Here is a 27,980-nt window from a genome sequence, read left to right as displayed (position 1 = left end):
CCGTGCCGTGCCGCGCCGCGCTCTGCCGTGCCGCGCCGCGCTCTGCCGTGCCGCGCCGCGCTCTGCCGTGCCGCGCCGAGCCGACTGCTGGAGCGCCTGGGGGTCCTCCTGGGGCATTCGCCGCGGCTTGGAGGTTTCGGCGGGGCGGCGGCGCGGGGAGGGCAGCGGATCCGTGCGGCCCCGCCGAGGCAGGCTGCCCGCACCCCGGCTCAAGCGGCGGTGGCCGCCCGCGGCGCTCACGGCTGCTGGCGGCTGCTCTGCGGCCGGGAGCCTGGGCTCATCTTCAGTACGTGTCACGGAGCCTGATGGTCACCGCGGTTTGAACGGATGCGCTCAAGTGCCTCTGGGTTCCCTTCTGAAGGAATCGACTCTAATTCTGTCTGGAGAAACGTTACTGATTCTTTTTTTCCACAGGATTCGGTGAACGATTCAGCCCTTTCCCGCCGAGAAATCTTCTAAGAAATCTTCCCTGATCACTAAATTCTCTGCTCTGCTTTCTAAATCTGTTATTCCAAACAGTGAGTCTTCAAAAACAGTTGCAGATCAACCACTTGAATTAGAAATTAGAATTAGTTTTCTGTGAAGTTTGTGTTACTGGCACCAGTTTCCTATTTTATATCACTGCAGTGGTCTGCCAGGATTAGGGGCTGTCTCTATACTATGCCTGGAGGCACAGACATATCTTTGAATGTTGCTTTGCAGAACCTTTTTGAGATTGTGCCAAAATGGAACGTGAGTATATGGATAAGATCAACCATTACTGTCAAAAGCGGAAACTTTACCTGGATTATGCCGAAGTCAGGATGACCGGCCCATCTCATGATCCCGAGTAAGTTCACTATGCATGTCAATAAACATTAAAGCTCTTCCTGCAATGAACCAACTGGGTAAAGCTTGCAATCATAAAAGTTAATTTGCTGAAAGCGTGTATGTGGCAGGAGAGCTGGTTGAAACCATAAATTGAGTGGTGGGTGGGCGGGGAGAATGTCATATGATAGAGTTTGAGAAGAAAACGTATTTCAGAGTTGATGGCCCTTTTTTGGAAAACAATAGCAATGCACATGTTACTGGTAACTATATTGTAAGTATGTTATGCATCTGCCATGAAATCTCTCAGGAGGTGGGGTGGGTTGCAGCAAATATTTCAGTTTATGATCTATGCTAACTTAAGTGCTTTGATTTTTGTTTAGTTTTACAAAGTGTGGAAATTGTTTGTGATTTATGTTGTTAATTTCTAACCATAAAGGTTGGGTGTATATTAATTGATAGGGTACCAACACGTTTTATGTGTAGTTAATTTTTGAGCATCTGTCTCAAAAGAGAAGGGTCTTTTGCTTAAGCTGTTTTGCTTTTACTTTTAGAGTCAATTACAGGTGATGGAATATGTTTTATTTTTTAACATAGATATGGTGTTTTCCTAATTTTTTCCCCTTGCCAGAGATCAGATACTCAAGATCTATGATGTTTCTTTATGTGATTTTTTTTTTTAAATTTTTGCTAGTTTGCATGAAGACAAGGCTTATGCTAATAATTAGTATGTTTCTTTTAATGTCTTCATGCTGCCAGCCAGCACTTCTGTGCTGACTTATTCTTAGACCTGACTATAGTCCCAGAATAAATTAATAAGTATTATCTGGGTCTCAAATGTTAATCAGTTATCTTAATTTTTTTCCCCATGCGGCTCATGTAATTCAAAAAAGTAACCCTTACCGCAGTAGTGGCCACAGCTGTCGTCACACAGTTACATTTTCATGCTTCAAAGGTGACGGCATGGGACTAACAGAATTTACACACATTTCAAATTTACTCATTTATTCGATTTATTGCGCTTTTTCATTTTTTCTGTGTGCTCTGCTACATTCACAAATGTAATTCAACCCAGTCTCTTGTATCTGTAAGTGCTATGAGGTGTGGCAGTGGTATCTAGGAGAATCCTGGATAACTTGGGCTGTTTCAGGGAGTACAATGTACAGTGTCTGGCTACAGCAATGAGTGCTGTAAACCTCCTTTGGTGCCCTTGTGGTGCTCTTTCCCAGCGCTCTGCCTGCTAATGGGATGCATTGGCCACTGCTGGTCCTGAGCTGGCTCCCTAACTCTTCTGTGCTGTGTCCCATCTCATAAGTCCTCCTGCAGTTGTCTGAGGCATGATGCAGAGACACATCCTGTCATCTCCTCCCGACCTATCCTGGTTTTGGTGCTGTAGCTGCTTCCAATGCAATGTCTGGCAGGGACAGCGCTGAACACAATGTAAAAAGGTTGAGAGAGCCGAGGTTGGCTCAGTCCTGAGCGGCTGCAAGCTTTCTTGGGCTGGGAACACAGCGTGTGGACAACCAGGCCGGTCCTGCCTTAGCCTATCAAGTCTGGGCAGTGCTTATTAACTTGGGGTCCATGGTGGATAAGCGTGACTGTACATTTGGGACCAACTCATGTAACACTCATGCCGATAATCCTCACCTCAGATAATTAACTCGTGGGTTATTGAGACTCAGACTGCAGATTTCCTCAGGATGCTTAAATAAAATGGTGAATTTTGGATGCAAAATCATAGCTGAATATGTGTAGTATTCAGTGCTTAGATATGGGTTGGCTAACAAACTCTTTCCCAAAGAACGATCTTTCTTTCATGCTTTTTTTTTTGTGTGCTGTTTCCTATGTGTAGAGTATGTGGCACGCTGTGGTGTGCCTTGTCCTGTTGTTTACCTCAAGATCTCTCGCTAAGGCTTGATTGCGCAATGACTGCATGCACTATTCTGCATCTGCATTGTATTTCACTCAAACATTTCGTTAAAGGGAAGTGGAGAGTGAAGTTGGAATAATGAAAAAAGTGGGTTCCTGACGGCATTCCACTCTTTGAGACAAATTGTCCCCCAGAGAAACTCATGGTGTTAGACTGTTTCTTTGTGTGAATCTATCTTGTTGACTGTGAGCTTGTGTGTCCATATGCTCTGCTGCAGTCTGAAGTACAGACGTACCCTGAGGTTATAATAACGGTCAGTGTAACTTGATGCAAGTCTGTGCTGCTGCCAAAACCAGAAATTTAGTTGTTGTTTTCTCCTTGGTGGCCTTTTGTGCTAAGGCAGTAGCAGAAACATTAGGGATTTTGCAGCTGCGGGAGAAGTCGGATCTGGGTAAGAACTGATTCGGCTGAAAACCAACCATTCGCTATTAGGTCACTGTGGTGGGTTGACCCCAGGCAGCAGCGAAACCCCAGCCAGCCCCTCACTCAGTGGGACGGGGGGGAGAATCAGAAGGGTGAAAGGGAGAAAAACTTGTGGATTGAGATAAAGAATGTGAAGTGAAAGTGAAACAAAGCTGTATGCGCAACCAAAGCAAAGTAAGGAATTCACTCACTACTGCCCATTGGCAGGCAGATGTTTAGCTATTTCCAGGAAAGGGCAGCTTCATCGTGCATAAGGGTTGCTTGGGAAGGCAAGCATTATAAGCCCAAATGTCCCCCCTTCCTCCTTCTTTCCCCAGCTTTTATTGCTGAGCGCGATGCCACATGGCATGGAATACCCCTCTGGCCAGCTGCCCTGGTTGTGTCCCTTCCCAACTTCTCGCACACCCCCAGCCTACTTGCTGGGAGGCCAGAGTGGAGAAAAACAAAAGGCTTTGATGCTGTGCAAACACTGCTCAGCGATAGGTGAAACATTGTTGTGTTATCAAGGCTGTTTTAGTCCCAAATCCACAACATAGCACCATACCAGCTGCTGTGAAGAAAGTTAACTCCATCCCACCAGACCCAGTACAGTCAGTCCTGAGCTGCACCAGTGCCCTGTTCCGACGCACGGAGTTGCTGTACGGGAAGCAGTGCGTGCACAGCAGTGCAACGGAGGGGGAAGGAGTCAGTGGTTGAGCGTGGAAGGGCAGGACTGGGTTTTTTGTTTGTTTTTTGGGACTGTCTTTAAACTCATGACTCATGAAGCACCAGGCACGTTTTTTGCACTTACTAAATAGTGTATGTAGCAGTGTATCAAAGGTGAGTGTAATGTCATGTCTGGATCCATGAAATCAAGATTAGCTAATCTTTCCTCTCCATATAGTTTTGCAGTGCTGAGATGTGTCCTGGTGTTACGGCTTCACAACCTTGTCTGCAACAATGCTGACCTTATGCATTCTTATGCTTTTAAAAATTTAAATAATTTTGCTTTTAAAAAGCAGTTAAAGGTTTAAAAATGCTGTTAGAACTAATAAGAACATGCATTCGTGACTAGGGAGGAAACATTTAAAAATATTTCTACTAAAGAATTATGATAATCAGGAGTTAGATATAATAAAAACACATGAATACTTAAATACCTCCACAGCTAACTTGTAGTGCTTTATAGATAATAAAAAGAAAGTTGAATTTGAGAAAGTTATTTAGTATATATGAGACAAAATGTAACAATGTTTTAGAAAAGTTTCCTTCATTGCAGGTTCACAGTTGTGGTTAAAATAAATGGTGTAAAATATGGTACAGGCACTGGTAAAAATAAGAAGGAAGCAAAAGCAGTAGCAGCAAAAAAAACCTGGGAAATGATTGAGAAACAGGTGAGTAAACTGTAGGATTTAGTTTTTTTTTTTCTTCCTAGTAAAGGTTGAAGATAAATCTCTAAAAGTAGCCAATAAAATATCATTGTTTTCTTTAATTTGGAAGAGTTTCTAATTATTTATTTAAGCGGTCTTTGTTCTGTCTTATTCAGTGCTTTTCTACTTTTTACCGCTGAACTATTTTCCTTATTGTTCTACTAGAGGGTTGGTATGTGATACCGAGAGTGTTTCCTCCTCCTTCCTCTAGGAAGATGAGGAAATGTATTTGCCTTTGTTAAGCTGCCTTGGTATATCCAGAGTGGACAGTGTTCCTTTTTCATCTTGACAACTGTTCAGTATTTCGATGTCTTCAAAACATTTGTAGGGCATTGTTCAGTGTGTCTGTTGCCACTCTGCTCATAAAATTGCTTACTTTCACTTGATCTGATTCACCTTTGTTTCCTTGTCATTATATTCTTTATGGTATAGCTGGTTCTGTACTCTTTATCCTTCCTTGATTTAGTTTAGGTTTGAATTTTGTTCCTCTTCTTTTCTGCCATGTGTTTTTCTTTTTGACTCTGAACGCTTCTTAGCACCTTTTGAGTGAAATCTTTCCTTACCTGTTTCCATATGCTTTTTACTGCGTCACCAACATTACTTTAAAACAATTCCTGCATGTTTGCTAATATATTATTAATGCTGCCTAATCATGAGACAGCTGAAAAGTCCTGCTTTCCCCTCTTGTACATGCACGGGAGCATTTGCAGCCCTTGCTAATGGCAGCATCAGCAGCATCCTGCTGCCATCCCTTTTCTTGGCTCTGGTCAGGCTGTGAGAAAATTCAGAAGGCAGCATTGTTTTTTTTTTATGAGACATTTCACAGCTTGTTCCTCGTCTTTTCTTAAAAGAGGCGGGAGGCGACATGGTGATAGGTTGTTAAAGACATTGGTGCAATACTTGGGAAACTGGATTTACATTTCTTTGGAAATTCAAAATGTAATAATTCTGGCTTGGGATGGCTGTCCTTTGCCACCAGGGACTCTGTTAATGCAAACTTGTGATTTCTTAAAAATATTTTGAAATGCTGACAAACCTCGCAGCTATATTAGATCTCGTGCACTGTTTATCTTAATCCATTTATTAAGCTTAAGTTTTTAGGTTACCTATTTTGTTTGTTTTATAGCCAGAGAGTCCTTCAAATATGCAAGATGCAGAATTAATGAAAAGTCCAGAGACCTTATTACCTGGACCAGCCAGCGACTATGTCAGCCGACTAAATGTGTATGCACAAAAGACGTCGCAAATAGTTGATTATCCTAACAAAACACGTACTGGAGACGCCCATGCTCCCACGTAAGATGTACTTGTCTTCGTACCTGCTTTTAATACTTCTTTGTGTTTACTAACAATACCATTAGTTACCCTGAGTAGTGTTAGATGAATCTTTAGAAATACCATAAAAACTTGGAGGTAGACTGGAGAAAATCCAGCGGAAGGCCATTAAGGTGTGTTGCGAATGAGTGGTTTAGAGGCCGCTTAAAGAATCACCGTCAACAGTATTAGCAGAAAGTGATTTTAATAGAGGTTTATAAAGGTGCGACCTAACAGAATTCGATGGCAAGGTTCACTCTATTACTTATTACACGGATGAAACATATAAAGGAAAATCATCTAAGGGTTTATATCTTAGGAACTATATGTGTTTAGCAGCAGTCTAGGGTTCATTCACAGTTTAGCAACACTTAATTATCAACTAATCATTAACAAACTTTAGTAGCACTTAATAATTAACTAATTTAATATTTATGAAATAAGTGTTAGTAGAGGCTACTATAATCATGACTTAATTACAGATTATGCTTACTATTAGTCCATACATACAGACAGACAGAAAAATATATATATATATATGTACAGAAGGTTTACCTGTTAAAAATTCCCCTCGATTTCAGTGAAGAAGTATTCACGTCGAATGTCTAGGCATTTCTTTCTCAATGGGCGAAGGGTTGAGCTTCGAGGAGTGAAGGGGTTCAGCCCAGGTCCCGTTGTTGGCGACAGTCCTCCGAACATCGCAGACTCAAGAGGTCGCGAGCTCCGAGAGGCGTCCCACTCAGAGGGAGATGCTGGGCACGGCTCGCTGCGGTCCAGGAGAGCTCAAAGGGTCTCACTTAGGACCACCGTTTATAGGTTCGCAAGGTGATTGGCTTCAGTCATCCGTAAATTTCCATCCTGGCCACAGTCCCAGGTGGTAATTACTAAAAATTCTCAAGGTTTCAGTGTTGTTGTACTTGACACCTGGGCCAGGCAGTAGGAGTACGTTCCCAGCTTGGCCATGCAGAGTTCCTGATACGGTCAAGGAGCGCTGAGCCGCCAGACTCAGTGCACCAAGGCCGAAGTTTCATGGGAATTTCTGAGATCAACGAGCGGCCCAGGAGAGCGGGGGCGTGAAATGCACCACCACCAGCTGGTTAAGGCGTCGGAGGGTACGGCATAGGAGGAGAGGCTAAGAGGACTGAGTTTGTTTAGCTGGGAGAAGAGATGGCATGATGATAAAACAGTTGACAAAAGTGTTGACAAATTATCAGTTATCTTGGTTGTAGCTTTGGCACCTTTGTGGACCTCTCAACATGTATTTTGGAGACGCTTAGGAACCAAGTGCCAAGGAGAGCCTGTTTGTGTCCCCTTCTGTATGTATTGCAGGCAGTGAGGTGTAGAAACGTTCCAATTAATGACAGCTGAGGGATGATAAAGAATATCTACATATTTTAACTCTCTTGACAATATCTGCTGGAAAACTCCTCCTCTCTTCCCCTGCAAAATGAGCCGTTTTAAAGCCTAAACTGCAGACAATTTGTGATTGTGGGTGCATATGATACGATGCTTTGAGGAGTTCAACCTTAAAAAGTGCTAAATATTCACTCTCTGAAAATTGATTATCTTGAAGGCATATCAAATTAGTTATCTACCATTATTAACTAGATTAAATGTATATTGGAAATATTGTCCTGAAGATGTGTATTTCAGATTTTCATTCTATAATGTCAATTGACTGTAGTGTTTAAAATCATTAAATTAAGACTTGTCATATGGTATGTAAGACTTTATTCCCTGTTGTATTTTACAGGTTTTCCTGTAGCTGTACAATTAGTGGGTTTGTGTATGGAATTGGCACTGGACCTTCCCTAACTGCTGCAAAACAAGCTGCTGCAAAAGAAGCGCTTGAGAAGCTAGATAAGGAAGTATGTGCTATATCTAGCCTTAAGATAGAAGTTTAATTCTTGTATCTTTAATCTTTGAACAGATTTCCTAATTGTATTTAAAAGCATATACCATGGATTCCACTTAAGAGGGAAACAATCCATATTTTGGTGGGTTGGCTGGACTACAGGATTCTGTTGGTAAAGTTTATGTTGTGTTTCTATATTCAATTGCCAGCTTAAAAAAATATCACAGTTGATATCTCTGTGTATTTCAGAATATGGTCTGATATGTTGTCATTCAAGGATGTACATACATTAAAAATTCGTGAATCCTGACTACTCTAATATACTGGTTGTCTCCTGTGTGAATTGTTGTCGAGCTGACTGACTATGAACATAAATCTTTTACTGCCTTCTGTTGGATCAAAAATCTATTGTGAAATGTGAGAAAGGCAAAAGGAGGAGTGAGAATCAACAGGACTTGCCTTCTGTAGTGTTCCAAGGCAGAGTCTAGTGAAGCAATTGCTAACACCATCCACTGGAGAGCAGAGCTGTTGTCTTCATGTTGGCAATCGTATTTCCATATGTGCACAAAATTATCAGAATTCTAATAGTGATCCAAAGCCACTTCTGAAACACACAGAACAGTACACATGAACTAACTTAAATGAAGTGTAGTTTAAAGGGAAGGAAGGCAGTACGGTGGAGGAAAGAAATCTTTTTCACTTTAAGGACTTTTTTCATTATTTGGCTGTTTATGTGAATTTTAAATGCTTCTTTTATTGTTGTTTTAAGTTAACCATGTAATTAATGGCCTATTATAGCTCTAGGATCCTTCCTTAATATTTTCCTGTGTTGTGAGCTCATGGGTCTTTGCATTTTCATCAAAGTCTGAAATTTAGTACCTCAAGCAGAATCTCTGTAGCAATTATTCTAAATTTGGGATGGGTTGTTTTGGTTTGGTTTTAATTTTTATTAATTCTCAGCAGTGTCTGTGTAACAAACAAAATGTAACTAGCAAAAAGTAGTAAAGGCCCAGTACTCCTGAATTAAAAAAAAATGGGTTTTGTTTGTTGGCTATCATTGAAACATAAACCCTTAAGCTTTTTTACTTTTTGTCAGGTTATGGTCTGTAACGATTGTAGGTGTTGCTTTTAATGTTACATTTATGCTCTTATGACATGCGTGGGGAGGGGAAAAAGGGGAAGAACCTCTACCAAGTATTTAGGATTCATTTTTTAGTCAACCCCGTTTAGTAATCCAGGTTTTGCAGGGTTTTCACACTGAAGACATTGAATGTCTTTTTTGTCCAGACTCAGATTTTCAGTTCTGCTGATTACATATACCAACGCCCACATGTATCTCGTTTTCCACACAGACAATTGCATATGCAGTAAACAATGAAAACATTTGCTTTTAATAACTGTTACTCTTATCCGGATTTTTAATAGATCTCAGACACTACTTCTGCAAATGTGTCTATATAGTCTCAATATGGGTGGGAAAACGCTTACTATGACAGGGCCCTGCGTTTCACTTCTCTGGGTGGAAGTTAGGCAGGTGCCTTTCTTCTGCAGGGCTTTGAATGTTCAGTGCAGTTAACAACTTCCACTTAGGACCTTGTCATCTTCCCTCCCTCCTCTTTGAATGGCATCTTTTGCACTAGAGATTTTTTTACGTGATTTTTGTTAACCATTCTTGTTTTTTCTTTTTTCAGATGAGAAGTGAAAAATCTAACGGCAATTCTACATTTAGCGAACGTAGTAATTCCTCTCAAGTGCCAACTCAGTCTGACTCAGAGTAAGTTGGCTTCACTGATAATTTGATAACAAAATGTATTTACTAATCTTAGAGGGTCATGTAATCTAGTTCTAAATAAGTCTGTCATAGTTTCTTTATTGCAGTAAAAAGCCATTTAATTTGAGCTTATATTTCTTAGACTTCAGAGCAAAATTTGTTGTACTTGTGCAATTTTATTTGAGTCCTTACAGGTTAGCTTATAATAATTTCAGAGCTTTCTGATATATTTATATTTTGCCATGAGTAGTTCTTTCAGAAGCATTTTTACTGTGATGTAAGTGGAATAACCTACCTCATTCAGTAGCCTTATTTCATGCCATTTTTAACACTCATTTTCCTATTGTGACACTTGTCAACTCACTATAATGCAATTTCGGTAGTTTCCTATGCTCCACATTCTGCTTTCTTCTCTGTTTTTTTTTTTCCTTTTTCATTCTCCATAAATCTTCATTTTTACTAAAGGGAAAATTTGCTTAGCGAAAGAAAATGAACATGCATAAAGATTCATTTGTGATTTGGGAACCCTAGGTCAAGCCTTTTGTGTCCAGCAGTTAATTTGACTGTAGTGCCACTACCACTTCTTACACGTTCTTTGTGCGATTGTAAAGCAAGCTGATATGTACAATGCTAGAGGTGGCTGCACTGCCTTGAAAAAACATCTGTATTTAACCTGTTTAATTAAAGCATATAATAGAATATATATCATATAGATATCTAGATATCGTGATTTCATATCATAGAAATAGAGGAGAATATTACACTGGAAAGCCAGTAAAACAGTAACATTTTGTAAAGTTCTGTAGTTTAAATCAGTCATGATTGTTAGTGCTTTTTCAGGTTTTGCTTTTAAAAACTGTGCATTTTTTATGCTTCTTTTTTTCTTGTGGCAATAATTTTATTTATGATACTTGTTATTTTATTTATGATTGTGTTACTTTCACCTAAAATAGTCTATTATTTTTCAATAACAGCAGTATTTGCTCTGAAGACTCATCTGCAAAGTTGGTAGAAAAAAGGAAAGACATGGCAGTGTGTGAAAAGCCTTCACCTTCTCAGGTATAGTATGAAAATGGTCTTCCTCATAACTACATTTCAGACCCTGCATAGAGCAAGCTTCTTGTCAGAGGGTAGCATCAGTTTGTTCCTGTATCCACTAATCACTAGAACACACACATGCATTTTTCCTAAGAATATTCAGTACTTTCTTACTGTTAACCATTAGTAATTTACTTCTGTACTGTGGACCCAATTTATGTACTGTTGACCAAATGGGCAGTACTCCCAAGAAAGGGGATCAAACTAAGCTCGTATTTTTCTGTGGAAGGAATGATGATGTCATACATAGCATATGTGAAAAATTTTAAGCTAAGATATGGCTTCATTCTTATTACATTGTTTATATAAGGTATGAGCACATTTGTAGACAATTCCTCGAAACTAAGTATAGTGAAAATATTCAGGATATCTCAGTTAGGTTTTTTTCTCTTTTTCATGTAGAGATACGCACAAAGTTCTGCCCTGAAATCCAGAAGGTATGTGTTTATTTCTAGGTTGCTACCTCCCATAAACTATATTGCAAACCACTTTAGTGTTCCTATATCTAGCCAACAAGTGCTACTGTTGGGAGGTACATTTCTTTTCTCTTGTCACGTATTAGAAAAACGGCTCATTATAAGTCTTGCTTTTATCCTTGTTGTTAAAGAAAATTGGCAGCTAATTTTGATAATGCAAGAAACAAGGAAGAGAAAAAAAAGATGTCAGATTCAGATGAAAGTTTGCCAGATTTGGACACAAATACCAGTGAGGAGAATGAAAGTCGACACACTGTGAATAAAAGGTAAGAAGGATTTTTTTTTTTTTAATAAGATCTGTGTGGCAATTACAGTACGTAGTGGTCTAGATTTGTTTGTTTATTTATAATAGAATATGGGAAAATACTGCTGTAAAAATAACTTTCAAAGAAAATTGGTATTTGAGATTTTTTTTTTTTCTGGAAATTTCAAATGTAGTATAGCAACTGACATGCAATGATATTTAATGCTTACAACCAAAAGTCATTTGTCTGAATATGTGAGGGTGATTACCTACATGCTTTCAAGGGTCAGTTTCCCTCGTTTTTTTAATCTTCAAGGCTATGATTTAGACTTGTGTAGGTGTTGTGATCCCTGTAGAATGATATTTCAGCAGATGTATTAGATCTGTCAGGATCATTTTTATATCTTGTAAATTTAATGTTAAGTATACTTAAGTTATATATATATTTTTTTTTTTAAGATTTCTTGAGAGTTTTAAAAATATAGAGCCTATTGGTGAAGGTGGTTTTGGGAATGTTTTCAAAGCAACAGCAAAGCTTGATGAGAGAACCTATGCAGTCAAACGAGTTCACTTCACTAAGTATGTACTGTATATTTACCTCTGTTTTTTATTTTAGGACAACCTTAATTACGATTTTAGTACTTTGTTTTGTCTCTTCAATAATCCTAGGAGCATTTAAGCAATTTTCATCATTAATTGTCCATTCCTTCTGGTAAACTGTTTTCCTTATTTCTAAGTGAAGCTGAAAATAGCATGCAACTTTGTTAATTTCTGCATGTGCTGGAATAATTTCAGATGCAGCTGTAAAAAAGTAGATTGTTAAGTTCTACTTTCCCTGAACACACTAGTGCTCTGGTTATTAATATTGCAAAATGTGTTTGAAGAAAACTTGCTGATTAATAAAACATTGAAAGCAGCACTGTTACTTTTGACAGGTTACATAGAAAATTTACATATCATATGTAAATTTACATGCATAATGACTATAATTAGGGAAAATAGAGAAAAATGAAAGTAATGCATTTTGTGATTTGTAATTGGAAAATGCTTTATGTATGACCCATGTAGTCATTATTCTCACACTGTGTTACTTGTCCTTTATAAATCTCAACAGAGAATGATGATCTTAATATCTTTTTTTTTAAAGTAATTTTCTGTAACCAGTACCTAGTGGAGTATTTCATCAGCAGCTGAAAAACTTGAATTTCTTTTAGGTAATCTATTCGAAAAGTTTCAAGTTGTTGGAGATACTTGTCCCTTACATTGTGTAACTGCCCTTCAAATTCTTGTGTTCTTCACAAATACTATTATTTTCATTTGTATTGCAATCCTGAGAACTATACTAAAAAACATTCTACTGATTTTTCAAATAAAGACTGATGGCCTGCTGATGGGTTTTAACTTACTTCACTAGGCAATGTTACAACAACAAGTGCAGGCCAAATTTAGTAATAGTTCTTCATGAGTATTTACACTGATTTCTGTATATGTAAACAAACTTCATAGAGGTGAAAAGAAAATATGGGCGTTTGCTACATTGTGTTTGGCTACCTAATGTAATTATGCATTGCAACTATCTGCTTTTTTCAGCTTTTTTTGCGTGGGGCTTTCATTCCTAATATGGTTAAAACGTTTTTGCACTTTAAATAACTGAGCAGATGAAAGAAAACCCACAGATTTTGTAACTACAATTTTGAACTTGTATGAAGGAGAGTATTATGTTCTTTTCTAAATTCGTGTAAAACTATCTGTATCATGCTACTTGATATCATGTCTTTTATTTAACTTAGTATTAAATTTTTATAGGGAAATGTTTTTTTTTTTCTTTTCTTTTTTTTTCCCCTCCAAATAGGAATGTAAGGCGTGAAGTAAAAGAACTTGCAAGACTTGACCATGAAAACATAGTGCGGTATTATTGTAGCTGGGAAGGGTATGACCATGTAACTTACCCAGACTCAAGGTAACTACAAGATAGTAGTTTGCACCCACAGACTTGTTTGCCATAGTGAATTTTGTGTTGTAAAAAAAAAGGCTGATGATTGGTTATAAATCATTATACAAATATAAATGCATACACATACTTACATACTTACTGTTAGGAAAAAAGGCACAGTACTTTTCAGCAGCAGGTTGTATATAATTAAGTATATTTATATCTTCTTTTCCTTGATGAATAAGATACATTATGTAATTTTATCTGTCTCCTCTTTCTTAATATATAGAACTTGCTGAATCTATAGAGGAGTGTAAGAATGCAGAACTCAAAGTTTGGGGCTAGAATTAACAACAGAAACTAAAAAATTGTCTAGCAGTTGGCTGCCAAATTCCTGACTGGAAGTTTCCTTTTTTTAATAAGTACTGATAAGCCAGTAGCTCTCATAGATTTAATTATTTCTCTAAGTTAGCATTTTAACCATGATGTCTGAAACAGTTTTGGTTGTTGAGAACAGAAACACAAAATGAAATGCTCTTTCACTTAGAGGTAGTCTTTCAACACTAAGACTTCTGGGAAGACAACGGTGAGAGTTTTACTTATAAGTTAGGTTATTAACTTTTCAAAGCTTCCGTGGTAAGCTTTTTTCACTAGCTGTAAATTCATACCCTTCAGATAGGTTGCCACACTTACCTAGAGCCATAAAATATTAATGGATTCAAAATTATGGTTGGCATGGTCTCTGTCCAGTGTGCTCAGTAAATGAGGAATAAAATGGGGGAAAAAAGGTCTCATGTCAAAACCCAACCATTAATATGTTGGAGTCTCAATTTTATATTGAACAGTTACTGGGCAAAAGAGAGAAAGAGAAGTCCTCAAAGCAGAGGTCCCAGCCTGGAATTCCACTTAGTGCCCTGACCTCAAGGCTGCAGAGAGTCCCGAGCCACTTTAATGCTTGTTCTTTCAGTGCCTCAGGTGGCTTTATTCCAGGGCACTCAGATCACACAGTGCAAGTAGGAAAAAGCAGTGCCTCTTCCTCTTCATATTGTCCTTCCTCTCACCATCTCCAGCCTCAGCCTATCCTATGGGCTGATGGTGAGGGAACTCTTCTGGAAAGTGTGAGGCTATCAGGTGGGTGAATATATTTCATCTAGATTTCCAGCTCTCAGCAGGGTTTTTCTGACTTGCAGACTGATGCCAAAGATGGTTGCCGCACTACCTTCTTGAAGGGACAGAGGTTGAAAGAATGTGATCATTCTGGGTAGGAGAGGAAGCCTAACACTGTGTTTGTTGGGCAGAATAGAGAATACCTGCCAGGGACTTGCAGCAGTTCCTAGAGGCCAAGATGGGAGCCAAAGAGCGTGCTATTTCTTCCTGTATAGAACATGCCTCTAGATATGAAGGGAGCAGAATTTGGGCACTCAGAAAACTTTCAGTGTGAACGAACAAGCAAGCAAAACGTCAGGAGTATTCCAGGGGTATGTAGCAACTGAGCAGGGACTCTCTGGTTTGCAGTTCTATTTATTTATATCTAGTACAAATTGGTCTAGGATCTTTTTTAAAATCAAGAGACTTGCAGACTTTGTTTTGGGGAACTCCAAAAATAGTAACAATTAACAAAAAGGTTTTTTAAAGAAGAGGAACCTGAGAATCATTGATGGCTTGGGAGGAATTGTATCTTGCCAATTTCAATATGGTACTTAAGTTTCTTTTGCAGGCCGAAGGCAGAGAAAGAAGTTCTCTGTCTTTTCATCCAAATGGAATTATGTGAAAAAGGGCCATTGGAAGACTGGATTGAAAAGAATAGACTAGACCGAAAGTATCGTGAGATGGCACAGAACAAATTTTTACAAATCCTGGAAGGAGTGAAATATATTCATTCTGAAGGGTTAATTCATCGAGACCTCAAGGTAAGTTGGATACGTAATATAATACAAAAAATTGGATAAAAGTAGTACTTATTGGAATTTCAGAAAATGTTAAATTGTTCTAGTCTCTAACTTTACTTGATAAAATAATTAAAAGAAAGTGAAAAGTTGAGTCTAGAAAGTTTGCTTTTGCCATATTGTAAAGGGATAGTTTATCTATCCTAATACATACTGTGTTTGATAAGAACATACTCTAGTTGCTCTTGTATCATGTATGCATACAAATATTTGAATGCTACTTTTTTGGATAGAATTTCAGTCTCTACAAGTGCACAATCATAAGAAGATTTTATTTCAATCTAAAGATTATAAAGGAGAAAGTTGCAAACCTTCAGGGCTTCATATGCCAGCAATGGTGTTGCTTAGAGAGTTTTAAATCACTTGCTTTATGAATAAGTCATTAGTGTGGTGGTGTTCCTAAAAACGGCTGTAATTAAATGTTGATCTAGGATGCTGTTCTCCTTGTATAGTGGCTAATTCCAAACACCTAGAGAGTATTCGAGCTGAGGGATGATACAGTGATGCTGTCCTTGATGTATATTCCCTTCCTCTCAAGACTTCCACTAACCTGAAGTTTATAGACTTCCTGAGCCAGAGATTGAAATCTTCTGCATTTTGCATTCACAGTCTAGTTCCAGGTGATGTTCACTGCCCACTCGTAGAAACTTGTCTTATAGACAGATACATTTGTATCAGAGCTTTTCTGCCAGGCTTATTGCTACAATACCCCCACGACCCACAAATACAAACTCACTATTTTCCCTAGAGGCCTGGGAAAAAGAGGCCTAGTAAGTGCCTTCACTCCTCACCCATTAATTCTTAGCTCTTCCCACTCTGTGCTTTGTCTTTTCTTGCTCCTTCAGTCCCACTTTATTTTCATCTCAGCTCAATCTCCTACTTTTCCCTATGCCTATGAATCTGCTGCCCCTGTCCCTTATCCATGGCATCTGGCTGTAACCTGCTTCCAAGTCCTATTGCTAACTTGTCTGTCTGCATTTGAATTTAGGAACTTTTCTCCCCACTTTGATCTGTTGTCAGCATAGATGCTTGGCCATCTGAGGTCTCCATGTCCCAGAATCAAAGCTTCGGGATAGGTTCAAGCTGAGAAGAATTCCATTTGTGCCTGGTATGAACGGAGTTTTCAAATAGTGTAGCCAGGTATAGGAAGTGTATTAAATGTGTGTGGCCATGGTCAAACTTGAACAGAAGAACTGCATTAGGCATTCTTGATGCAAAGATCTCTTCCTGTTAAATATTAAGTCTCTCCTGGCCTTACAGTCCACTGGAGCTTCTTTGAGTAAAAGATAGCATAGAGGCTATTTGGTTTTGTTTTAATAACATTCAGAAATATAGTTTCTTTATCTTCTTTGGGAAACTTCAACCAAGCATATACAATTCTATTTTTAGTTGCTTATGACTTTGTTGAATTTAAAAATGGGAAGTTCAATGGAAGCTTAAAAGTGATACTGTGAGATGCCTGTAGTAAGCCCTAACTCTGCAATTGACTTAGTACAGATAATCCTGCTGTGCCTAAGAGAAGCTATGATTTGAGTGGAATTCCATGTGAGCCTAAATGCTTTGCCCAAGTGTATCAAATCCCAGGGCTAGGATTAAAGACTAAAAAGCACTGCTGGATATGAAATGTTATATGCACAGTGTATTTGAAGAGCATTAAAGCACGATATGGTTATGACTGAGCTAGTGGGAAAAAAAGTTGCAGTTACTGTAGGACGTACTACTTTAAATTTAGTTTGCGTTTTTAAAAATTAATTGAACTTTTTTCTGTTTCCCACCCCATCAGTTTCTTAATGCTAATTTCAGTGAACAATTATCAAATTTTATGGGGAGCACTTCTATGGCTGATTATGCTTGACTATAAACCTGGGTCACATGGTGATTTTTTTTTTTTTTTTAATATATATAGCCTCAGAATATATTCATATCACATGAAGATAAAATAAAAATAGGTGACTTTGGTCTTGTGACTTCTGTGGCGTATGAGACTCTGACTGAGAACAGAGGAACAAAATCATATATGGCACCAGAACAGGTAATTATCCTGCTATATTAGTGTCGCTGTAACTAGATTTGCATTATAAACTCAGCATTGGATGTTCTCAATCCTGATCTCGGTACTAAACCAAGTTGCCTAAAGTTCTCTGCTATGACTGTATATGAGGATAACTGTATTCTGGAGAAAGCTGTCTGCAGGTGTGGTGATTTTATTTTGCTGTGCTAACCTAGAGTCTGACGCTGCATGCTGTAGGGAATGCTCTTGCAAAACCAGGCTGCCAGCCATGTATTTCAATTTTAATTTAGGACCTCTGTTAACTGTGGCGTTTGAGTCCTCCTATTTGTTTCGTTATTTGTGACAGAGGAAGATTGGCGTGCCTTATCTGTATGGGTCTGTAGAAGTCTTAATTTCAGTGTGTTTAATGTGACGTAATAGTCACTATTTAACAGGTCTGTAGGAGAAAGGGTTAACGACTAGTAAGAAGATCAAGTAGGGCCAGTCCTGTAGCCTTGGGGTGGAAATTTCTACCGACTTCAAATTTTGCTTGAAGAAGTGCTGTCCAGTTGGATTTGACGCCTATATTGTTCTTTTTCTAATCTTCGTAGTTCGGGGTCAAATATGGAAAGGCAGTAGATATTTATGCACTTGGATTAATTTGGTTTGAAATTCTTTCGGCATCCACTCATCATGAGAAAACTAAGGTATGTAATCTTAACATTTAAAAAAAAAAGTCTCACTGTCACTGTTTTGCCTTGCTGCTGGTATCACACGGAAGGAATCTGTACATCTAGAGTACTGTCTCTATTTACATTTTCCCCTTGATTAATTTCTGTAAGGCCTGTAAGTCCTCACACCTCGGCTGAAATGTAATAACTGAAGAAATACTACTGGTTTTATTTCACTTATGTCCTAGTGACACGCACATTAAAGCCTGAGAATGCTAAAGAATATGTCTAGCAAAAAAGACTTCAAGTTTCTGATAAATCTTTTCGTTTGATCAGAGTATCTGAAGGGAATATTTTTCTAATTTTAGAAAATAAAAATTATGAATGGGAGAGTTTTGTCTCTGCCATGCTCTCATCTTCACCGCATGGTGGAGCAAGAGCAAAGTTTCTATAAAGCCAAAACACTTGCAGTTTTCCAAAATGAAAACAAAAGTGATTTGGAATATGTAGCTTTAATTGAAAAAGATGTTACTTCAAAAAAGAAAACTGGTGTTACTTGAGCTTTTTTTGAAAAGGTATCTTTTATGTCTCTTTTGCTTTTTCTTGGTACTTTGCACATTATTAGTGTAACGGCTCGTATGCTCAAACCTAAATAGTTGTAGGACAGCAATGTAGCTGCTGAGTATCTTGTCTAAAGTAATTGTAAGATACAGGTACATGGTTGGACCTAGAAGCTCTTGAACAGTTAGCTTGGTCCTTTTGCCAGTATGAGAAAACCATACCAATGTGTCTGCTCGACTCGCAGGTTCAACTTGGCTCTGTTTAGCTACCTTGTATTTTCTAAGACATCTTGTTCCTGCTCACAGCTGACTGTGCAAATGTGTCCAGTCCCATGGTGTTTAAAAGGGCAAGACCAATTATTTAGTCTTGTTTCTTTAAAGCATAAAAATCTTGTGTCTGTAGGCAGGTGGGGAAGTCATGTGGATGGAAAGTCTTAGCATGGTCTTCAGCTCCTCCATCAGCTTAAAAAATAATGTCACTTAATGGAGCATGATAAACTCCGTTGTATGGTGCTGGCAAGCCCTGCTGAAAGAACATCATGCAAAAGCGAAGTTGATGATTATGAGCTGAGTAACTGGTTCAGCTGATGATCACCAGCAGGTAGGGTCACAGGCCTAAAGCTACTGCTGGAGTAGGGAAAAAGCTTGAAGTGCATGGGACCTGTTGTTTTACTGGATACTGGTTATAAGGGCTTGCTAAGCCAGGCTATAGCATCCATAAGACTAGCTAATGATTCAGGATGCATAGCTAAGTGTGCAAGAATATGACCGTCGTCTTCTTCAGGTACACATTACACTAGTTAACAGCAAACTGAATGATGTGGACTGCTGTTTACCCAGAAAGCTCCATCATGTGGAAAAAAATAGCTGTTACCCAGAAACAGTTTCTGAAAGCATACAGCTAGAAATCCTCTGTATGTTAGGTGCTTTGAACTCCATGTAGCATTTTCTGCAGTGACATAGAAATAAGTGTGTGGTACCGAACAAGGTAAAAGGGAGGAAGCACACCTGCTTGGCTTGCAAATAGTAACATCCAAAGTAGGAAATGTAGTCGTCTTGCTTTTTTTTTTTATTGTGGTAAGAAGATATAAAACCACTACTTTTAAATTAAGGAAAGAAGGATAATGGTTCTGAAATAGAGAGGATTGCTGAAACAAACACATCATTGTAGAGTGTGAAGCTTTTAAACTTAAAAAGGGACAACAGTAGATGAAACAACCATAAAAACAAAACAAAGTACAACTAAATGGAAAAAGCTTTCAAACTGTTTACAGTTACTTTCTTTTTGAAGCCTTACCTTTTTTGTAGATTTGTATTTTCCTAATTACTTCAGTAAATTATATGGGTCATAAAGTGAGATGCAAAATATAATCAATGAAAACATGCTGAAACTGTTCTCTTTTATGAATTTCAGGTATGGGATGGTGTTAGAGGAGGTAAACTTCCCCAGAGTTTCACCAACCGCTTTCCAACAGAGGTATGGGATTTTAATCCATTATTTCCGTTAGTTTATTTACTCATAAAAAATAATTTATTGACATTTAATTTCTTTTTCCAGGCATCCATAATCAAAAAGATGCTTTCAAGAGACTCTTCAGGAAGATACTCCGCATCTGAAATACTTGAGCTTTTAAAGTCTGTTGATAAAGACAACTCACTTAAAACTCATACTCAGTAATTGCCCTTTTAAAAGGCTTTCAGACTGTGTTTAAATCCAGAGTTTGATGCCTGTTGAAACTGATGAAATAACAGTAAATGTCAGAAGCAACAGCAAGACTTAGGATACGTCTTTTCCTTGGTGTTTCGCCTTCCTGCCATTGAGGAGCTCGTCAGCCAAAAGGGTCACATCACCATTCATGCCCATCAGCTGCAGACCAGGAGAGCATACTTCTGCAAGCAATCTCTTGTGATTTTTACCTGGAAACACAGGTTGTGGATGAGCTGAACTATATTGTACAATAAGTACAGGAACCCAGTCCTTGTCTCCCAGAAGATTAAGTTGATGTGCTAACTGGCCTGTGGCAAATCCCTGTATGCATGCTCTTAAAATGTGCTGCTGTTATCTATTGCTTTCCATAGATGAAGTCTTGTGGTATGTGACTCAAACCTTTCTGATTTGTTCAGTGATGTTTTTAATAATTACTAGAACGCTCCCATTAATACCAAGACTAATTTTGGTAGAAAGGTACTAGGAATACGCGTGGGTTATTCTTCACTGAATTTCAGTTCTTTTAAGGTGAACTTTCTTATCTCTACACACCTGTTGAATGCCTAGCACCTTCAGTGCTCTAGAATTTAAAAGTACATGCTTTTAAAGTAAGCATTCCTTGAGAATTTAAATGTTAAGCATTCAGCTTCTAGGAAATCTAGTTTAGATTTGTTCTAAACTTTTGAAAACCTTAGGTTTTGAGGGTGTTTTTTTCTGAAAGGAAAACTTAAGGTGCTCTTAATATAGCAAAATTCTCCACTTTCCTCAGTAATAACCATTTGAAACCCTGCTGAGAGAGCGCCTTAAACATTCTCTCCATACTGCTAGGGTTTAATCCCTTACTGTAACACTAAGGCATGCCTAACCCTTACCAAGTGTACTGAATACCTCTGATGGCCTTAGTGTCAGCCCCAAAAAAGGCAGCAGTTTGCCTCTTAAGTCTTCAGTTATACTTCAAAGAGTTCAGACTTGCCGGGACTGGAAGAATTTTGTGTGTGGTGGGTGGCGAGCAGGGAGAAAAGGCAGGCACCTTAGTCCTTCAGAGGCTTGTCTTTGAGCTGTATCTTGTCAAACTATTCATTGCTGCGGAGCCCACATAACTCCATAAAGGCAAATAAGCAGAGGTTTCTAAGCAGAAAAATACATACTACCTGTAGCAAAGTACTGTATGGTTTCTCTGAAATGTTAAATGGGTTAAAAGTGGATGCTTGGTTAAAAGAAAGAATATAAATGAATATATTTTTACGGTATTTTATATTCTTACGGTAATTATTGCTGATCTGCTGCAAGTATTTGTTGCTAAATAAGAATCTGATTTTACATCCTTTTGTAAGGCCTGAAGTTGTTTTTTTCTCCTTATCATTAATCACAAATACATAGAGCATTTCACTATTCTGGACTAATTAGTATTTCTTTGCAGTAGTCAAGATCTGGGAGAAATTATAACCTGACACAGACAAAATACCACTAGTTCCACTTCCTCTTCCCTTTCACCCATAAAACTACTCTTATAATATGAAAATTGATATGTGACAAACTTTGGCTGAATATCCTTTACAGTTCTTGGACAGAGCATCCATAATACCATTACCTTCTTACTGTTAAGTAATACTGAGCTTGTCCCAGTAGTTTTTGGTACCTTTTTTTTTCGTAGTATTTGTATACTTCAGCAGTACCTTTCTATTAGCGACTGTTTACAGTAGCAACTGCTGTTCCCTAAAAATAAAAGGTCTACTAAAATGTATTTTTAATATAAAACCAAAAAAACTAACAACATGATCTGGTAATATTTAGTTATGCAAAATATGCACCTCTACATATAACAGAATATTGGTTCAAATAACGTCACTGTAATGTTTCACAAGCTTTTTTTTCTCACCAGGTCTAAGATAGTAAGGAAAAAAGTCTGATGTTTAGTCATCCGTGTGAAGATGAAAAAAAACTGTTTAACACATTATAAAACAGAGTAACTAGCCAATATTTATTCCCTTACTCAAACTTTTTATTATTTTATTATCAGCTCATCTTATTCGGTTGGGCAGGGCACAACCAAAGACTGTAGAAGGCTTAACCTGCCTCTCAATTATGGTAGTTCAATTATAAATGCAAAGTTTTAATTCCTATTAAATTGTGCATCAAGCAGAAAATCCCTAAGATGCTTCAGAAATGTGAGTTTAACCTGTCAACATAACTATTCTTCTGCATATGCTTTGGTGTGAATTCTTCAGTATGGCACAGCTCTGAACCTTCTAAAAGATATTATGAACTATACATACTTATCTAGGACTCCTTCCTTTAGAAGGGCTTTAGTCATGATCTGCAGCACTGTCTCCAGGGCAGTTTGAAGACAAATCTTCGAAGTCTACAGGATAAGCAGAGAAAAAGTGAGTAATTCCAGCTCAGAGGAGGGGAAAAAAAAGTTGCTAGAATTATCTGGAGAATCCACGTAAAGCAAATTAAACAGAATTCAGTAAGGTTTGCAAATTATCAATGCCAAACTTTGTTTTAAAGTAGTGAACACAAATTCTACCCCTGTTTGGTGCATTGAAACTGGATAGTGTTCTAACTGTTTCAGAAACACCTGCAAGCTTTTGCAGCTTTTTATGGTACTAGTTTTAATATCTGAATTTTGATTTCTCAAAACAAAATTAGTATGATTACCAATTCAAATAAATGACAGTATGGTTGGTTGGTTGGGTTTTCTTGTGCATGTCAACACCCAAAAATTGGCTTATAATCGAAACGTACACAGCTTTGTGCAAAAACCAGCAGCCTGGACGGAAAATTTGCTATATAGATTTAATAGACTGCAGTAAGAGAAACATAAAGGATATATTGTACTATTTGAGTCTAATTGCATAAGCAAAGTAAAACACTTACAAGACAGGTTTACTCTCACCTTCATAGGTTGTTCCACACCAAATGCAATAAAAGTGTTCTTCTCTCAAATAGGCAGTCAGGATGTGTAGCTTTTCTGATACCTAGAGATATGTACAGGTATGCAATGATCTGGGGCTCATGTGACATAAAACAGTTTGAGCTACTAGCTTTGCTAAAACAGTTTAACCTTTTGCTATGGAAAAGCTACACAATATTGTAGCTCAGTAAGGCATGAAGTTTCCCAAATTTGTAGCATATGGCACAGGAATTCATGATCTCTGAAAAGTTAATAGCTGTTGTTTGCTCATCCTTCCTTCCAGCTAAGAAACGTGCACTGAAGAGAGCGCTAAAAATATTACCTAGCTACCTTCCTTCAAGTATATGATATTTTTGGTGGAATTTTTCACACCTAATCTCTGCAAATCAAACACATAAGGCTAACAACAGCTGGGTAATCTAGTTCTCAAAAAATGTGAATTTCCAGTGTCCAACTTGAGATAATATGTGAAGCATTTTCAGGAATTACTTAGTGATTCTAAAATTCAGCCTAAGACATGAGGCATCCAAAATTAAAACTTAAAAGCAAATAACTTTGATCAAATACGTGATCTTGCATATCTTGGCTAAGACACAAAAATGTTTAGAATTTAATTTCTAGGCTATTTTTTCCAAAGATCAGCTTCAAAACAGATGAGCAATAAATCAGCGGTTTAATGTTTTATATTTTATTGTGTAACTGCTATAAAAATCACTGCTCTAAGATTGCAAAGAGGCCATTCACTACAGCTTGGAAAATGACATGTATACATATATCCTTTATATGTGTGTGTATGTATGCATACATACTTTTTAAAGGAATATTAAATTTAATTCTGAATCAAGCCATTAATTTAGTTGCAAAGCTTACACTTAAGTCTGAGCTTGTGCATTCATCTTCCTTGTCTTCCTCATCCTTTTTGTCTTCCTCTTCAGGTTCTAGCCAATACCAAGTCTCCTTGGGAACATCAATATCCTTAAATAATGAAGGATTTAAATGAAAATTATCTGCCTTTGTAGGTTTTCTTGTAAGATGCTGAATAAAAACAATTTCTAATAGGTGAGATGTTAGGTTTTAAAACTTTCCTGTATAGTATAACCAAGAATTACTAAAGCTGTAGTGGGAAACTAAGTACAGCGATCCACAAGAAGGATTATTCACTTTTTAAAAAAAAAGTAAATGCATGCTAACCTTAAGTTCTATTCCATCTATGTTCAGTATGTGTAAGGCTACACAGCAACATAATCTCACCAAGGCTGTGAACAGACACCCTTTTTTATCAGTTGAATACATGCTGCCCCAAGTTACTTTATCATGAGATCACACGGTGCTTCCTAATCCACCTCAGGTAAAGTTAAAGGAAGAAGAGTCAAAAAAGATGATCTAAGCTAATTCAGCGGACTTCATTTGAAGCAGACTAAGGAGTATCAAACAATCTGAGCAGAACTGGTGGGGCAGTATTAACCTCTAACAGGTTAATAGAGAAAAGAAAAACACTTGAAGTTTTCAAGTGGCAAACATTTATAGTAGTTCACCGCTATTACCCGTGTTACTCCGTGCAGGTTTTGGGTTTGTTTTTTGTTTACGTGCTTCTTTGGTGAATCTGCTGATTCCCTCCGTGATGATCCCCATCCTTGGGAGATACTCAAGAGCTGTCTGGACATGCTCCTGGACAACCTGCTTTAGGTGACCCTGCTTAAGCAGGAGCGTTGGACAAGATGACCTCCAGAGTCCCTTCCAACATCAACCATTCTGGGATGATGTTGCTCCCTCACATGAGGCAAACAGCACCGTCATTTAGGACAGCCTGACTTTGGCTACTGAAAAATATGCAAACAGCTCAAAAATAACCACAAGAATGCAGGAGCAAAAACAGGTGAGCTCTGATGACACAAATTAACACGGGTCCTCACATAGGTTACCATGAGGTTGGTATACACCTTCCAATATCTTAGTGGTAAAAACGTATACTTTGAAATATTTTAAGAGGATTGAAGTGTTGCCAAATATCAAAGACTTCAGGCTAGTTATCCCACAATTTTAGAGAACTTCCAAGAAATGAATCACTACTTTGTTTGTAGCCTGTATCTCTAACCTATAAGCCTTCCTTCCAACCCCCAAAAATATAGGTCTCACTTTTTGGATATCTAACTGCTGGCAGGCCCTCTGGCTTTTTCGGAGATCCCCTTCCATCTTACGTTCTTCTTGTTTGTTTTTGAATCTTATTCTGTTAAGAAAAAGTAGATAGCTAAAATAAGCAGGTAGACAAACAGTGAGATGCATTACAGTTGATTTTCTAAAAAAGAAAATCTAAGATTCTAGCCCTACTAACTCTTTCGGACCAGGACAACGTTGAAGTTAAGAAGTCCTCCAGACACTGTATTTCTTGGGAATTATACCTTCAAGAGAGTGCTTTTTGGATCACACTACACTGAACATTGTTTCTTCACCAGGTTTTCATAAGAAATGAAAAAAGTGGTTCACTAAACATCTGCAAAAGATACAGCCTTCCTCAGGCTTTCCTTCTCCATATATAACAAGCAAATCAGGAGAAAATAAAAACAATAAAACACAAACAAGTTTACCCTGATTTTTAAAACCATTGTAGCAACATTGCTCAGGATTATCTGTGGATTTTATATTAAAAAGATGACATGGTTCTCTGATTTAAAAAGTTGCAAATGACTTGAGAAAACTTAGAATGTATAGTTTGCATTATTAACGTTTACAAAAATAAATGATGCGGCACACACTTTTAGCATTACAGTGTTCATCTGCTTTTGCTTTAGAACTAAGAAACACTATAGCAACTCTCACCTCTCATTAAAAACATTCAAAAATAGTAACACATTAAAATAATAACCAAACTTAAAGCATAAAAAGAATTGTTGTTTAGACATCGCTTGGAATATCAGTTACATCATTTTACCTGAACTGATCTGCAGCTTGTTCATTTGCTTGTTTTTTCATAAGGAGTTTTCGTCTATAGTTTTCCAGTTTTTCTTCAGCTTTTCGCTTTTTTAATTCTTCGTGACCAAGCCCACTTCTGCCTATGTAAGTTCAGAAGATGAATGTAAGCAGTTGAGAAGCTCTGATACCCAACTAAGTAAATTAGGAAATATTACAAACCTGTTTTTATGTTCAGAGGAATAGGTTCAACAATACCTTCTCCTGTGAGGGGAAAAAATAGGTCAATTTAAGAAACCAGGTCTTTCTCAAACTATGATTTTTGCAGTATGTTCAAATAGGCAAGCTGCTTTTGCCACTAATTATGTACATTTTCTTGTGTTTTTCTTGTTTGGAGGTTGAAAAATCCCAAATCAATGTACATTTAGTGCATTACAAATGACCCAGCTGAACTGGAATTCCCTTTCTTTTTTTGCTTGTCTGCTGGATTCCTATATACTTTTTTCAGTATATAGGAACTGAAGAAACTGAAAGAAACCCAACTGAAAGAAAATGGTGTTGACTTGACAGGTATAACATACCTGTGACGACGACTGCTTTGTTACAGCCTTCTGTAGCATTTTTCATTCTAGAATCTCACAACTTGACAAAGATGAAGAATAAAAAGAATCTGTCTGGGCCAGTTCATTTGCTGATTGTCTGCTAGAGACATGCTGAACTGGCACAGCAGTTATTGATGCTTTGTTTTGCCGATTGTACTTCATCTATTAAGGCTAAGGGTAGGCCAGTGTGCACCATTTCTTCTTCAGAACCCAGCTATAAATTCAGAGAGAGGGGTTGACTTTTTTTGCAACACTATTAGCTTTGCAAGACTATCAAAACCTTCTTAATGCAATTCCTGTAGGCATGCACATATGGAAGTGCATTTACTGAGCAGCAAGTACTGCTCTTGATAGTCCATACCATTTTTATTTCAGTTTTTAGAGATTTGCTCTCATCTTTTGTTCTGCCACAACACATTCACGGTTCAGTAACACTAGTGCTCTCAGAGAGGCATTTATTGACCCTGTCTACAAATGAAGTAGCAGCTACAGGCTGTAAAATGTAAAGGTTCACCTAAATATAGGCACACGCTTGCAGACAGTGACAAGCTTACCGCTTTTGCCAAGGGCCTGGCCGCTCTTGTAGCCCATCTTCTGGAGCAAAGCAAAGCCTTTGTTCTCATTGCCCAATGCACTTTTCAATACCATGTCACGTCTCTCTTTTTCTTCTTCTTTTATACTCTTTTGTCTGTTCTTCTCATTGGCTTCTTTTTGCTTTTCTTCTTTCTGAATAGCTTCCTTCATCCGCCTCACCATGGGCAAGCCTGGCCTTACATCCTGCCTAAGAGTTAATAATTCCAGTAAACATTAGCACTTTTTTGTTTTCACATGTTTACAATCACTTAAGAGAGGAAAAAAGAACCACCTACTTACTTAATAAATAAATCAGACATGTAGTCTTCCTCTTCATCTTCCTCCATGTTTAGCACGCATGCCCTGTTCCGACCCCCTTCCTCTATAAACACTGTCAATACGGTTTATCACGCATTTTATTTCTCTGCAGGTTACCCGAAAGCCAGAACCCGCAAGAAAAAGTTGCCGCTCAGGTACGCGGCCGGAGGCTGAAGGGGTACGGCTCTGATGGACGAAAGCACGTGAACCCGGGGGACGCTGGGCCGCGCCGCGCCGTCCCCTCCCTCCCCCGGGGCACCCGCGCCAGGCTTCACGCCCACAGCGCGTTTTTCCGGGCTCCGCTACCGCCGACGGCCGCGACGCCTCTCGACCCCTGGAAGCCTTCGCCCGCTGCCAAGGCGCCCGCAACGCCGCGGCGGGGGCAGCTGAGGGGACCCGCGCGCTCACCTGGCTCCGCCCGGCTCGGCCCGGCCCGGCCCGCTCGCGGCGCCTGCGCGCGGCCGCCGGCGCCTGCGCGCCTGCCGCTTCCTGCTGCGCGGCCGGAGGTTCCTCCGCGCTGCTGAGGTG

At 38.5% G+C, this 27,980-nt stretch overlaps 3 protein-coding genes across 16 annotated transcripts in view; 2 read left to right on the top strand and 1 right to left on the bottom strand.

The window, feature by feature from the left end:
* The first annotated feature begins 32 nt into the window (after nt 1-32).
* EIF2AK2 (eukaryotic translation initiation factor 2 alpha kinase 2) lies at nt 33-21,527 on the top strand. 7 transcript variants are annotated; one of them, XM_075146653.1, is made up of 16 exons: nt 33-133; nt 415-829; nt 4,419-4,533; nt 5,696-5,865; nt 7,637-7,751; nt 9,430-9,512; nt 10,484-10,568; nt 11,010-11,044; nt 11,215-11,349; nt 11,787-11,906; nt 13,180-13,287; nt 14,966-15,170; nt 17,113-17,238; nt 17,808-17,903; nt 19,842-19,904; nt 19,986-21,527. In XM_075146653.1, the coding sequence occupies exons 2-16, from the start codon at nt 726-728 to the stop codon at nt 20,103-20,105; spliced, it is 1,680 nt and encodes a 559-aa protein (XP_075002754.1). In that variant the 5' UTR covers nt 33-133; nt 415-725; the 3' UTR covers nt 20,106-21,527. The 7 variants fall into 7 exon arrangements, with proteins under 7 accessions (XP_075002754.1, XP_075002756.1, XP_075002755.1 ...); XM_075146655.1 differs by having other exon boundaries at nt 58-133; nt 703-829; XM_075146654.1 differs by lacking the exon at nt 33-133 and adding an exon at nt 140-286.
* Nucleotides 19,474-27,953, bottom strand: GPATCH11 (G-patch domain containing 11). Of its 2 annotated transcripts, none has more exons than XR_012673104.1 (10): nt 27,435-27,575; nt 27,116-27,342; nt 26,182-26,223; nt 25,982-26,102; nt 25,189-25,279; nt 23,923-24,027; nt 23,035-23,116; nt 22,412-22,497; nt 21,727-21,851; nt 19,474-20,344 (listed from the first exon to the last, which is right to left on the bottom strand). XR_012673104.1 is itself a non-coding variant. In XM_075146660.1 (10 exons), the coding sequence occupies exons 2-9, from the start codon at nt 27,479-27,481 to the stop codon at nt 22,442-22,444; spliced, it is 771 nt and encodes a 256-aa protein (XP_075002761.1). In that variant the 5' UTR covers nt 27,482-27,525; nt 27,861-27,953; the 3' UTR covers nt 19,474-20,344; nt 22,412-22,441. The 2 variants fall into 2 exon arrangements, 1 of the variants encoding a protein (XP_075002761.1); XM_075146660.1 differs by lacking the exon at nt 21,727-21,851 and adding an exon at nt 27,861-27,953 and having other exon boundaries at nt 27,435-27,525.
* HEATR5B (HEAT repeat containing 5B) overlaps nt 20,504-27,980 on the top strand; it is a 66,730-nt gene continuing 59,253 nt past the window's right edge. For 3 of the 7 annotated variants that reach the window (XM_075146650.1, XM_075146649.1, XM_075146648.1), the window contains exon 1: nt 27,588-27,607. The gene's annotated coding sequence lies outside the window, so the exon portion shown is untranslated. Of the gene's footprint in view, nt 20,520-24,879; nt 24,929-27,564; nt 27,608-27,887; nt 27,978-27,980 lie in introns of those variants that run through there. The other 4 variants (XM_075146646.1, XM_075146644.1, XM_075146651.1 and 1 more) reach the window with 4 other exon arrangements.

The sequence above is a fragment of the Calonectris borealis genome, chromosome 3, assembly GCF_964195595.1.
Source record: "Calonectris borealis chromosome 3, bCalBor7.hap1.2, whole genome shotgun sequence".
Classification (NCBI taxonomy): domain Eukaryota; kingdom Metazoa; phylum Chordata; class Aves; order Procellariiformes; family Procellariidae; genus Calonectris; species Calonectris borealis.
The sequence above is the reverse complement of the archived record's forward strand: the minus strand, read 5'-3'. Positions and strand labels throughout refer to the sequence as shown.